Below are 12,074 nucleotides of genomic sequence, written 5' to 3' on the forward strand. Positions count from 1 at the left end.
ACGAAATTTAAAGAACCTTGAACCTTTAAATAGCTAATTTTCACTATTAAGCGCTGAAACGCTCCCGGGTTGTCCAAAACCCAATTCGAACAGACGGAAAAATCTAAAATCATCATATGAACCTATTGGAACCGTCAAATCCCGATTCTGGGGTCATTTTCTAAAAATGTTGACCAAAGTCAAACTTGGCCTTTTAAAGCCAAACTAAGGAACCAAGTGTTCTGATGTCAACCCGAACACATCCAAATTCTGAACTAACCATCCCCGCAAGTCATAAAATAGTAAAAGCACATATGGGGAGTCTTATTTAGGGGAATGAGGTTCAAGAAGATAAAATGACCGGTTGGGTCGATACAATTGGTGTTGGACCCGACCTTTGTTCCAGCTCGTCACTACTTTCAACCTAAGGTTAGGTTTATTACTTATTGAGTACATCGGGTAAGTTGTATGCTACACTTCTGCACCTTGCGTATAGATGTTAGTTGTTGTGATCGACGGGAGGTAGAATTAAAGACGTACCTGCGTTCCATTTGTAGCTGCCTCTCATTCATGGTAGCCTTAGATTTATAAAAATCGAACAGATGGTGTATTTATTTCATACCATCTTTGAAAATTCTAATCTTAGAAGCTCATGATTCGTACTACCAGTTCTTAGGGAGATGTATCAGTTTAAGATATTTTATTTTAATTAATTGCCTTATTAATTTCATTGGAATTGGTTAGTTGTTAGTTGGCTTACTTAACGGGTTGGGTTAGGTGTCATCATGACTAGTTGGATTTTGGGGTCGTGACAATATCTCTACCGGCTTTACGTGCAAAACCTAATCCTAATAATCAGGACAAGTGAACAAATTTTGTAATCAAAATCATAGGTTATGTGTCACGACCCAAAATCCAAAATGGTTGTGATGGCGCCAGACACCACTGTCACACAAGCCAACAATAATTACTTAATTGGGTTCTTATTTTGTTACTTTTGAAATAATATTTTCCTTTAATTTAAATAGTAAAGAATGGGGATTACAGAGTAAATAATAATACTTTCAACAAATTCAATACAGAACAACCCATAATCATCCCAAAACCCGGTGTCACAAGTGCATGAGCATTAACTAGGAATATAAAATACAATACAGCAATTGTCCGGAATACAAATTGGACAAGAAAAATGTACATACTCTGAAGGAGACTCTGCTGGCTGTGGATCGACGAATGGAATGCAGCTCACCTAGATCCCCGCATGTATACATGCATCTGCTCTCACATGTCCTCTAGACATATATGTACCTGCAAAATAATGTGCAGAAAGTGTAGTATGAGTACGTAAGCAACATGTACCCAGTATATATCTAGCCTAATCCCGGAGGAGTAGTGACGAGGGGTCGACATCGACTCTCACTGGTGGTCCAACAACATAAGGTACATTAAAGAGGTAAGTAAGTATGAGGCAGAGTAATTACATGAAATAAACAAGTATAAAACACGTGATACAAATCCCCTTTTTTACGAGGAACTCAATTTCTTCATTAGAAATTTCCTCCTTAACCGGAGCATATATATAGATATAGTGGATCTCATCAAGTAGCTTACCATAATTCAAAGTCTCACACACAATTTTCATGGAGATATGATATACGAAATGCCAAGGCGTACGGCCCGATCCAACATAATAATAAAACTGTACACTACCGACGATCAAATGGCCTGAACCATATGAAAAATTAATTAACCTGCTGAGGTGAACGGCCCACTCCTATGAGAGTGTGGTGCATAAATCCTGCTGAGGTGAACGACCCGATCCCATAAGAAGTGAAATACATAATCCTGCCAAGGCGGACGACCTGATCCTATTAGAATAAGAAGCTTTTATGGGTCCTTGACCCCAATCACGAATAAACATGTGAGTTAATTGGTGAAAAAGAGTTGAAGAGAAAAGTCCCGGACAACGAAGCGAGACTTCGCCAGACAGGGACTAGAGCAGAAGAAACTAGAAAAGTCCCGGACAGCGAAGCGAGGGTCACTTCGCCAGACCGGGACCGGAGCAGAGAAATATCAGCCTTTCCAATCTGAATTAGGAAAAGGCAATTTCGGCCCAACTAACCATAAACAATATAAATATGATAGTTAGCCACTTTTTTAAGGGAGAGAAGACCCTGGGGAGGCAAGAACACACTTGGAAGCAGAGAGAATCCATAACAGAGTTCGGAAATCGAGGAATTCATCTAGAGTTCTTCTTTTTCCCTTCTATTATTGATATTTATGTATTCTTGGGAATTAATTGAGATTGCTACCATGACTATGAGTGGCTAAACTCGTTTATACTAGAGTTATGGTTTTACATGAATGTGATATTCGAATATTGATTTGATTATTTAATTTATCATGTTTGGTTGTTTATTATATCCTTAGCATAATTATTTTACTGCCTAGCTAACAGTAAAATACTATATATGAATCTTGAGTTGAACTTGAAAGAGGTAATTCTTGATTGCAATAGGATTGAATAGAGTGAGATCTTGAACCTTGTCATTGGGGAATTGATTTGCGAATACGAATAGAAATATACCTATTTGTCGTGCTTAGCCAATTGTGGAAGAGATTATTAATGCATTCTTTTTATCTCTAATTGTCACGATCCAAAAATCCTAACATGTCGTGATGGCTCCTATCTCAGTACTAGGCAAGCTGACAATTTTAATAACCCACGATTTCCTTTAAAAAATGTAACGTTTAATACAATACCAAAAATCTTGAAATTTTCGATACAACACTCCCAAAACCTGGTGTCACTGAGTACATGAGCATCTAATATGAGTACAAGTCTGGGAAAATACGATCTATAATAGTTTGAGACCAAATACAATATACAAGGATATAGAGAAGGAGAGACAAGGTCTGCGGAACACGGCAGCTACCTCAAAATCTCCTAAAAATCAACTGCGCAAAATGATCAACACCCGCTATGTCCGGGAACACCTGGATCTGCACACGAAGTGCAGGGTGTAGTATAAGTACAACCAACTCAGCAAGTAACAATAATAAATAAGGAACTGAAGATAATGACGAGCTACACAATTATAGTTCACTTTCAGTAATTCCAGCAAAGAATAGACATGCTTTCGAATCCGGCACATTAAGTCAAATAAATTTTATACAGTTCAATTTCAAGTAATCAGGATATAAATTATTTTAGAGATTTCACAACAATGACAGATAGCAACCAAGTGCAATAACAAATGCAAAGCAAGAACAACCTCTCAGGCAATAGTCACTCAGCTCATCACAATAGCTCAACCACTCGGCTCTCAGCCCTCGGCACTCACACTCAATGGGTACCCGCGCTCAGTGGGGGTGTGTACAGACTCCAAAGGGGCTCCTACAACCCTAGAGCCATAATCTGTACGGACAACTCACGTGCTGTACGGATAACGCATGTGCTATAATATCCTGCACGGACAACTCACATGCTATAATATCCTGCACGGACAACTCACATGCCATAATATCCTTACCTCACTAACAGGCCCTCAGCCTTACTCGGTCCATCACCTCTCTAGTCTCTCGGGCTCTCAGAAATCACAAAGATCAGCCCAAACAAAGATAACATAGTGCATCAACAAATATAAAGAAAGACTAAGGTATGATACACTAGTAAAATCATGACTGAGCACAAGATAGCAATTAGCAAATAATTAAACAAGTATGTGACCTCTGTGGGTCCCAAGAATACTCTCATATAGCCTAAGCATGATTTTTAATATGATTTACAGTCAAATTTCTACAACACAAAGAGAGCTTATAACTAACAACAGGTTATTCAACTTTACAATTTCACGGGACGGACCAAGTCACAATCCCTTCGGTGCACGCCTACACGCCTGTCACCTAAAATGTGCGTCACCTCCAAAATAATCCCATGACACAAAATCCGAGGTTTCATACCCTCACGACCAGATTTATAACTGTTACTTACCTCAACCCGTGTAATTCTTTATTCTGCTATGCCCTTGCCACGAGAATTGGTCTCTGAAAGCCTCGTATCTAGCCACAATTAATTTGATTCAGTCAATACCAATTATTCTAATTAATTCCATAAGGAGATACTAATTTTCCAATAAAATCTAAAATTTACTCAAAAATCGCCCGTGGGGCCCACGTATCGAAACCCGACAAAAGTTACAGAATATGAATGCCCATCCAACCACGAGTACAATCATACAAATTTCACCAAAATCCGACACCAACTCGACTCTCAAATCTTCAATTAAAGTCTATGAAGATTTCTATCATTTTCAACCCAATCCTTACCCATTTGAACATAACAATCTTTCCACAACCTTATTGGTATGTATACATAATACTCTACACCCAAGAATCATACTATTAATCACCCATCTTTACTCCAAACCCGAAATTAAAGAATTAGGGAAAGAAATTCTAACCTCTTTGAATCCCTAGCAAGATCTTTGTGAAATCTTCAAACCTTGAACAAGAATTGAGGGATAAATGACTAAGTCTTCACTTTCTCTCTCTAAAATGCTCTCACCTCTCTCTAAAATGTCAGATTTTGACTCAAAAATGAGCTTCAAGGGCTATAAATCGAAGTTGGGTTGGTTAAAAAATTAGAAAGAATGGAAGCTCCGATGCAGTTATGCGGTCGCATATGCGATTGCATAACAGGTATGCGGTCCGCATACTGGCCGCATGATTTGGCCTCTAGAGTTGGGCGTTACTGACATGTTCTGCGGTTATTAAGTAGTCCGCATACTTGTTCTGCGGTCGAATAATGCACCGCAAAACAGGTCTGCGGTCACATAGTGCGCCGTCGATTTTCCTCAAATCTTGCCCTCCTCCTGTTCTACTTTGCGACTATTATGCGGTCCGCAGAGTGATTCTGCGACCGCATAGTGGTCGTAGAAATGACCATTTTACGATAAAATTTTCCTTTATATTTCGGTGCATTGTTCAACCCAAAATATCCGATAAAATCTTTGTACTAATTGATTTACCTCGGCACCACCAAACCTTAATTTCCTTAGCAAAATTTCTCCAGGGTCGTTACACATAAGTCAACATCCGGTCAACCTTTTTAACTTAAGCTTCCAACATGAAATTCATTCTTCCAAGCTAACTCTGAAATACCTTAAAGCCAAAACTGACAATTCACACAAGTCATAATACCTCGTAGAAAGTTATTCAAGACTTCAAATAGTTGAAAGGAGCGCAAATGCTCAAAATGACCGGTCGGGTCGTTACACTAATCTCATAGAAATATTGGGTTTAGAATAAATTAAATACGCGAGTAGAAGCTGTCGAATTTCTATGAGTATTATTGTCTTTGCAGGTTAATAACCCAGATAAATTAATAAGTCAAGTTAATTGAAGAATTCGACAGGATTGTTACATAACCATAACACTGGAATATTATTTCTCATTGAATTAAAATTTTTGTGCTAAGTGTGCTAGTTAATTAGTTATTCTCTTAATCGTAATTTTAGTTAGTAGAATTAATCAACAAAAATTACCATGAAATTGTTCTTGACTCGATAAATTAGAAATTGCTTGATTTAGTTGATAATTAATCACAAGTCCTCGTGGGTACGATACTCTACTCACTCTTTATTACTTGATTGACCGTGTATATTTGTGTGTGCGATTTAGGGCTAACACTCTTTGCAACGGAAAGCTGTAACCTAACGATTTTTGTGCTACAATGTAATATTTCAAAGAAAAACTGTGTGTGGAACGATGAGAGATCAACACTCTTTGCACTATGCATACTTAAGAAATTTCATGGGAGAAAAGATCCAACTTCGTTCCAATTCAGGTTTGTGGTACCACTTTAGAATTGATAGCAGTAGCTGCCTAAGCAAGATTATAGCTCCGTAGCTGTCTGTCTAGTGGGGCGTACGCACAAACCTTCTGGGTGTTTGCCTAGGTGTAAGCCCCATTGTTCTAGGCCTTTATTTGGGGCGGAAGCCCCGAGAAATATTTCAAATTGGAGCCAAAATTGCTTAATAAATCCTTTTCTAAAATTTAAATATTCAAAAAATAATTCATACTGAATTCTCAAACTAAAAAATTCAAAAGTTAATATTTTTCTAATTATTTATTTTAATTTCACAATCTTCTCTTTGTCATTTACTGAGAAACATATACACTTTAGACCTTTGTCTACAAAATGCAAAGTACAAAAAGGTTTGGCCTCTAGCTTTTACTTTCCTTCCACGTTTGCATTTTCCTTCTTTATGCTTAATTTCCTTAAAGTTTTTTTTTTTGTATTCTTTAATTTATTCTTTTCAAGTTACTTTTTGATTTTAGATTTTTTTTTTTTTGGTATCTCTCTAGCTTAGATATTATTATGATGACTATATTCTGGCTATTTGTAATATAATAAGTATTTGTGATATGTTATATAGTTTTAGGTTTTTAAACAATAATATTATATTATTTTAATTTTAATTTTTTGAATTATTTGAATCTGAGATATAATTTTTATAACTCTACTTATATTCCATCATAGTCTTGTTTTTTATTACGCATACATAGTAGATATCACCAAAACACCACATAATACCCCAAGCAAAAAAAAATGATTAACTAGAATAGCCCCTGCACTAAACTCCTGCTATGTGCAGGATACGGCCGGGAAAGAGAGAAACCATGACCATGTTGGTCTTTTGTAGATTGCCTTACTTTGCATTTCTGCAAAATGTTATTTATGGGTTGTACATGTGACATCCTAGTCACACGACGACAACTTTTATGGTTGCGCCAAGTTTAACCTTTAAAAATAAATAACATGAACGATTATTAAAAAACAAAACTAGTAGTAGCTTTTATTCAGCCTTCCACTTTCCATTTTCGTAACCATAACCATGCTCAGTACCATAGTTCTTCACCTTCAAGAGCAGATCTTCCAATCCCTCCTTCAACATTGAAGCCTCGATGTAGTTCATCTTCTCTATAGGACCCTTGAACCATTCTTGTTGGCTCTCCACTTTCTTATTCATTTGCTTGAGTTTGCTTTTCATGTTTAATGCAAAATCCAGTTGGTCTTGCAGTGAATTGAGTCGTGTGTTAAGTTCTCTAGAATTGGCTTTTCGGAACATCTGGACATACTTGTCATCAATGCCTGGTGATGATGGTGATGGAGACCTTTTTTCGCCAACATATTTGTTGATGATTTCATTTACATTTGGATGACCAAAAGAGTAAGGCTTGCTACCTATAGAGCAAAAGGAGAGAAATCGGTAATATAAAATAGGGCAAGAGGAGTGAAATTAATTTATCTACTGTTATAATGCCTCCCACACCAAGTATTATTTTTATGATGCTTTAATTTTATGTGAAATTAATTATTATGTTCAAGATCTTGGATTTGCATGTTTAGTTATGATGATGCATGTACATTTATGCTTAAAAAGTAATATTTGTTGATGGTATATCATGTATATATAGATGACCAAAAAAATATAATTAGGCTTGTAATTACCTTGTGGACACACGATGATGCCAACTTCAGCACCAGTCATAGCAACAAGCTCGTTTGCTTTCTTGAAGACACCATTTCGGCGTTTTGAGAAAGTCACTTGTTGAATATTTTGATTTTCTATCTTTGCGAGACGAACACTTTTGCGAACCTTAATCCGTCTAGTACTCATTCTCAAGAATAATGATGATATAACTAGTATTAATTACTAAGAGTTACTATGTGATATGAACTTTGTAATATAGAAGCCTAGTATTTATAGAGTTTTTTCAACATATTGAAGCCTTTGGTTTTTCAATTTTGGTAGTTCATAGATATGAATCCAGTTCATTTTTGTAGTGTTCACATGTTATGAGGCAAGTAAATTTAGATAATTAATCATAGTGGTGACTGTACTCTTCATTTTTAAAAATATTTTCAAAATTTACCTCTATAATATTGTAATGGTCAAGTCAATTTCCAGGCCCAGGCCTGTACTAGTGGTGATTTGCTATTATAAGATTATTAGAATCTGATACTCTTAGTAATATCTCTTAATTTGCAAATGGATGAATAACTATCCTAGTTTAGTTTACCATTATTTTTATATAATATTATCTTTTTTAATTTCGAATTCTTTGGTAATTTTCGAGTTGTCGCTGAAAATTATGACATGCTTTTATTTATATTCTCTTTTTAGTTATTTTCAGTTTTTGTTAATATTCGATTTGTCGCAGAAGATTAGGACATGTTTCAATATTCCTAGTTCAGTTTACTATTTCTTTTATTTATATTCTCTTTTTTGGTTATTTTCCTATTTTTGGTAATATTCGAGCTGTCGCGTAAGATTATGACATATTTCAATATTTACATCAAATTGGCAGTTATTATTTACATATATTTTAATCATGTAAACATATATATATATATATATATATATATATATATATATATATATATATATATATATGTAAACATAGTAATATATATATATAAATTACCTCAATTTATTACTTAACCATATAAATGGATGCAATTTGGTACAAGCACCAATATATGAATATATAATCAAGTTTTTTCCTCTTACAAATAGCATAATTAGAAATATAGTTTCTGGGGAGCAAGTACTATAAATTTCTTTTCTTTATCTTTTTTTGATAATGGAGAAATTTTCACGACCCAGAATTCCCACCGTCGGGACCGTGATGGCGCCTAACATTTCGCTTGCTAGGCAAGCCAACGTTAGAGAATCATTTAAACCAATCCTTATTTCATTCAGTAAATAACAATAATTAGCTAAGATGAAATATAGTGAGTGCGGAATAATATAAAGGCTGCATTTAATTACTACTACCCGGATCTGGAGTCACAATTCACAAGCATTCTAGAATTTTACTACAAGTAATTGTTTAAGAAAAATATAATTGTTTGAATGAAAGAAACAGGGCAATAGAAAAGATAGACGGGGAATTCAAGGTCTATGAACACCGAAAGATCTACCTTGAGTCTCCGGATAGCGGGTCCAACAGCTAAAATCTCGATCAACCCGAGCCGAAACCAAAATATGCACAGAAAGTGTAGAGTGCAGTATCAATACAACCGACCACATGTACTGGTAAGTGTCGAGTCTAACCTCGACGAAGTAGTGACAAGGCTAAGGCATGGCACGTACAAATCAACATGTACAATTTAACAGTATATATACAAATAACAGTAATGAAGAGCTAGACAGGAAATACCAGGAGGGGGAAACATGCTGAGGGAAATACATGATAAAGAACTACAACAGAATGATAACTGGAACAACCAATATACTATGAATCAACAGGAACAATGAATACAGTAAAGGAAAAATGCACGGCATCACCCTTTATGCTTTTACTCTCAATCTCACCATAAACTCAATAGAAACGGTACGGCATCGCCCTTCGTGCATTAACTCTAATATCATGGCACGGCATCACCCTTCGTGCTTTTACACTCACAATATGGAACGGCATCACCCTTCGTGTATTAACACTCTCCCTTACCATAATACAATGAATAAATAACAACAAGGAGATAGAACAACAAGTACAAGCCTTACATCAATATTTGGTTCCACAATATCAATCTCAACTTCGAAATAAATACTCAATTATCACCAGAAGATCGTAAACATGATAAGAATGATTAATTTAATAACATTAGTCTAAACCCGTAGCAATTAGGCATGGGAAAAAGTGACAATATGAGAAAACCAGAGAAACAGGGAAAGTAGGTAAATTGGCGGCGCATAAGTACTCGTCACCTCAAATATACGATGCTCACATAAATTTCACATAGAAAATAATCTGAGGTTCCTAATTCCCTAAAGTCAGGGTTAACCACGACACTTACCTCGCTCTAAAGGCCACTCAATACTCAATCACAGCTTTTCCTCTAGAATCAACCTCCAAACCACTCGTATCTATTCAAAAATGACTCAATAATATCAAATATTGCTAAAGGAATTAATTACATTGCATAAATTTCGATTTTTCCAAACTTCCTTAGTGCAAAAATCGACCCCGGGCCCGCTTGGTCAAAACCCGAGGTTCATACCAAAATTTATTTACCCATTCACCCCTGAGCCCGGATATATAATTGGTTTTGGAATACGACCTCAAATTGAGGTCTAAATCCCCAAATTTTGAAATCCCTAGTTTTTACCCCAAACCCCCAATTCTACCATGAGAACTCTAGATTTTAAGTTGGAAATTCATGAAATGTAATGGATAATTGAAAGAAAATGGTTTAGAATCACTTACCAACACTTTGGGGAAGAAAATATATCTTGAAAATCGCCTCTAGCCCGTTTGGTTTTTGGAAAAATGAATTAATGGCTTAAGTCCCGTTTTGGGACTGTTTTATGCACTGACGACAGTGTTCATCGCGTTCGCGAGGACACTGTCGCGTTCGCGAGGACACTGTCGCGTTCGCAAAGAGCAGAATTGCCAATCCTTCGCGTTCGCGAAGGCTACTCCCCCCTGGCCTTCGCGTTCGTGAGACCATGCTCGCGTTCGCGATGAACGATTACTGACTCCCTCCTCCTGGTCCCTAACACTACGCGTTCGCGGTGAGCTGGTCGTATTCGCGAAGGGTAACGCCCCCATCGCTTCGTGTTCACGACCAAGCCTTCACGTTCGCGAAGAAGAAAATTTCAGCCTGACCAGCTTACTCTTCGCGTTCGCGAGAGTACCTTTGCGAACGCGAAGAAGGACAAACCAGAACACCTGCTGCAGCAAAATACCAGATTTTCTAAGTCCAAAACATCCCGTAGCCTATCCGAAACTCACCCGAGCCCTCGGGGCTCCACACCAAATATGCACACTAGTCTAAAAATATCATACGAACTTGTTCGCGCGACCAAATCACCAAAATAACACCTAGAACTAGGAATTTAGCACCAAATCAAATGAAATTCTCAAGAACACTTTAAAATTCCTATCTTCACAATCGCACGTCTGAATCACGTCCAACCAACTTCGTTTCTCATCAAATTTCACAGATAAGTCATAAATATTATATTGGACCTATACCGGGCTCCGAAATCAAAATACGGACGCGGTATCAATAAGGCCAAACATCAACCAATTCTTAAAAACTATTTAACTTTTAGACTTTTAATTTTCATCAAAAATTTATAACTCGAGCTAGGGACCTTCGAATTTGATTTCGAGAATACGCACAGGTCCCATATTTCGATACGGACCCACCAGGGCCATCAAATTATGGATCTGAGCCCGTTTATCAAAAATGTTGACCGAAGTCAACTCAACTAAAGTTTTTAGGAAAATATTCTTATTTTTATCAGTTTTTAACATATAAGCCTTCTGGGCCAATACCTAGACCGCGCACGCAAATCGAGGTAGGTAAAAATGAAATTTTTAAGGCTTAAGAGCGTAGAATAGAGTTCTAAAATATAAGATGACCTTTTGGGTCATCACATAAATCCCCGTAAAACCAATGGCGACGTTCAGATCTTGGTGGGTAAATTTCTTTCCTTCCTTTTCCGATTCTACTAAATGTACCCTTAAAGAAACGGTATATTCATACAATCCAAAAATTGGAATAGTCGATTATATGCATGCATGGTAACTCGAATACCACTATTATCTAATAAAATTAAGATGATTCAAAATGTAAATAGAACTTAAACTTTTGTTGTTTAAGCCTGCGGATAGTATAGAAATAACCAATATATTTTCATATATTTTGGTTTTACCAAAAGCAAGTGTTTGGTGTGGGTGACTGCAATTAAAAAATAACATTCTTATCTATTGGCAATTACTACTTTAAAAAAACCTTAACAACCTTTGAAATATATTTGTGGTTTCTTGATATATCCATGTCACAATAATAAGTCCTATAAACTACTTCGTTATCAGTCAGGTTACTAGGGGCTTACATAATATAAGTTTGGATCTAAATTATTTTTAACTAATGCTGGAATACTTTTTTTGGTAAAGAATGTAACGACTCGACTAGTCGTTTTGAGTATTACAACTCTATTTTCCCATTTACTGCTCAATTTGTGCTTTACAGTTGTTATATGACTTGCCGAGATGATTGGTTTGGGTCC

General features: G+C 36.3%; 1 protein-coding gene across 1 annotated transcript; it reads right to left on the minus strand.

Annotated features, from left to right (window-relative positions):
* Positions 1-6,704: 6,704 nt before the first annotated feature.
* On the minus strand, positions 6,705-7,724 carry LOC107813544 (agamous-like MADS-box protein AGL62). The gene is made up of 2 exons (XM_016638826.2): positions 7,496-7,724; positions 6,705-7,228 (listed from the first exon to the last, which is right to left on the minus strand). The coding sequence occupies exons 1-2, from the start codon at positions 7,662-7,664 to the stop codon at positions 6,840-6,842; spliced, it is 558 nt and encodes a 185-aa protein (XP_016494312.1). The 5' UTR covers positions 7,665-7,724; the 3' UTR covers positions 6,705-6,839.
* Between the last annotated feature and the right edge of the window lie 4,350 nt (positions 7,725-12,074).

The sequence above is a fragment of the Nicotiana tabacum genome, chromosome 19 (assembly GCF_000715075.1).
Source record: "Nicotiana tabacum cultivar K326 chromosome 19, ASM71507v2, whole genome shotgun sequence".
Classification (NCBI taxonomy): domain Eukaryota; kingdom Viridiplantae; phylum Streptophyta; class Magnoliopsida; order Solanales; family Solanaceae; genus Nicotiana; species Nicotiana tabacum.

What these genes read in the sequence shown, in the direction of transcription:
- LOC107813544 (XM_016638826.2), bottom strand. Translation starts at nt 7,664, where the DNA reads ATGAGTACTAGACGGATTAAGGTTCGCAAAAGTGTTCGTCTCGCAAAG. An exon ending in CATCATCGTGTGTCCACAAG is followed by an intron (nt 7,229 to 7,495) that starts GTAATTACAAGC and finishes TTTGCTCTATAG; the next exon opens with GTAGCAAGCCTTACTCTTTT.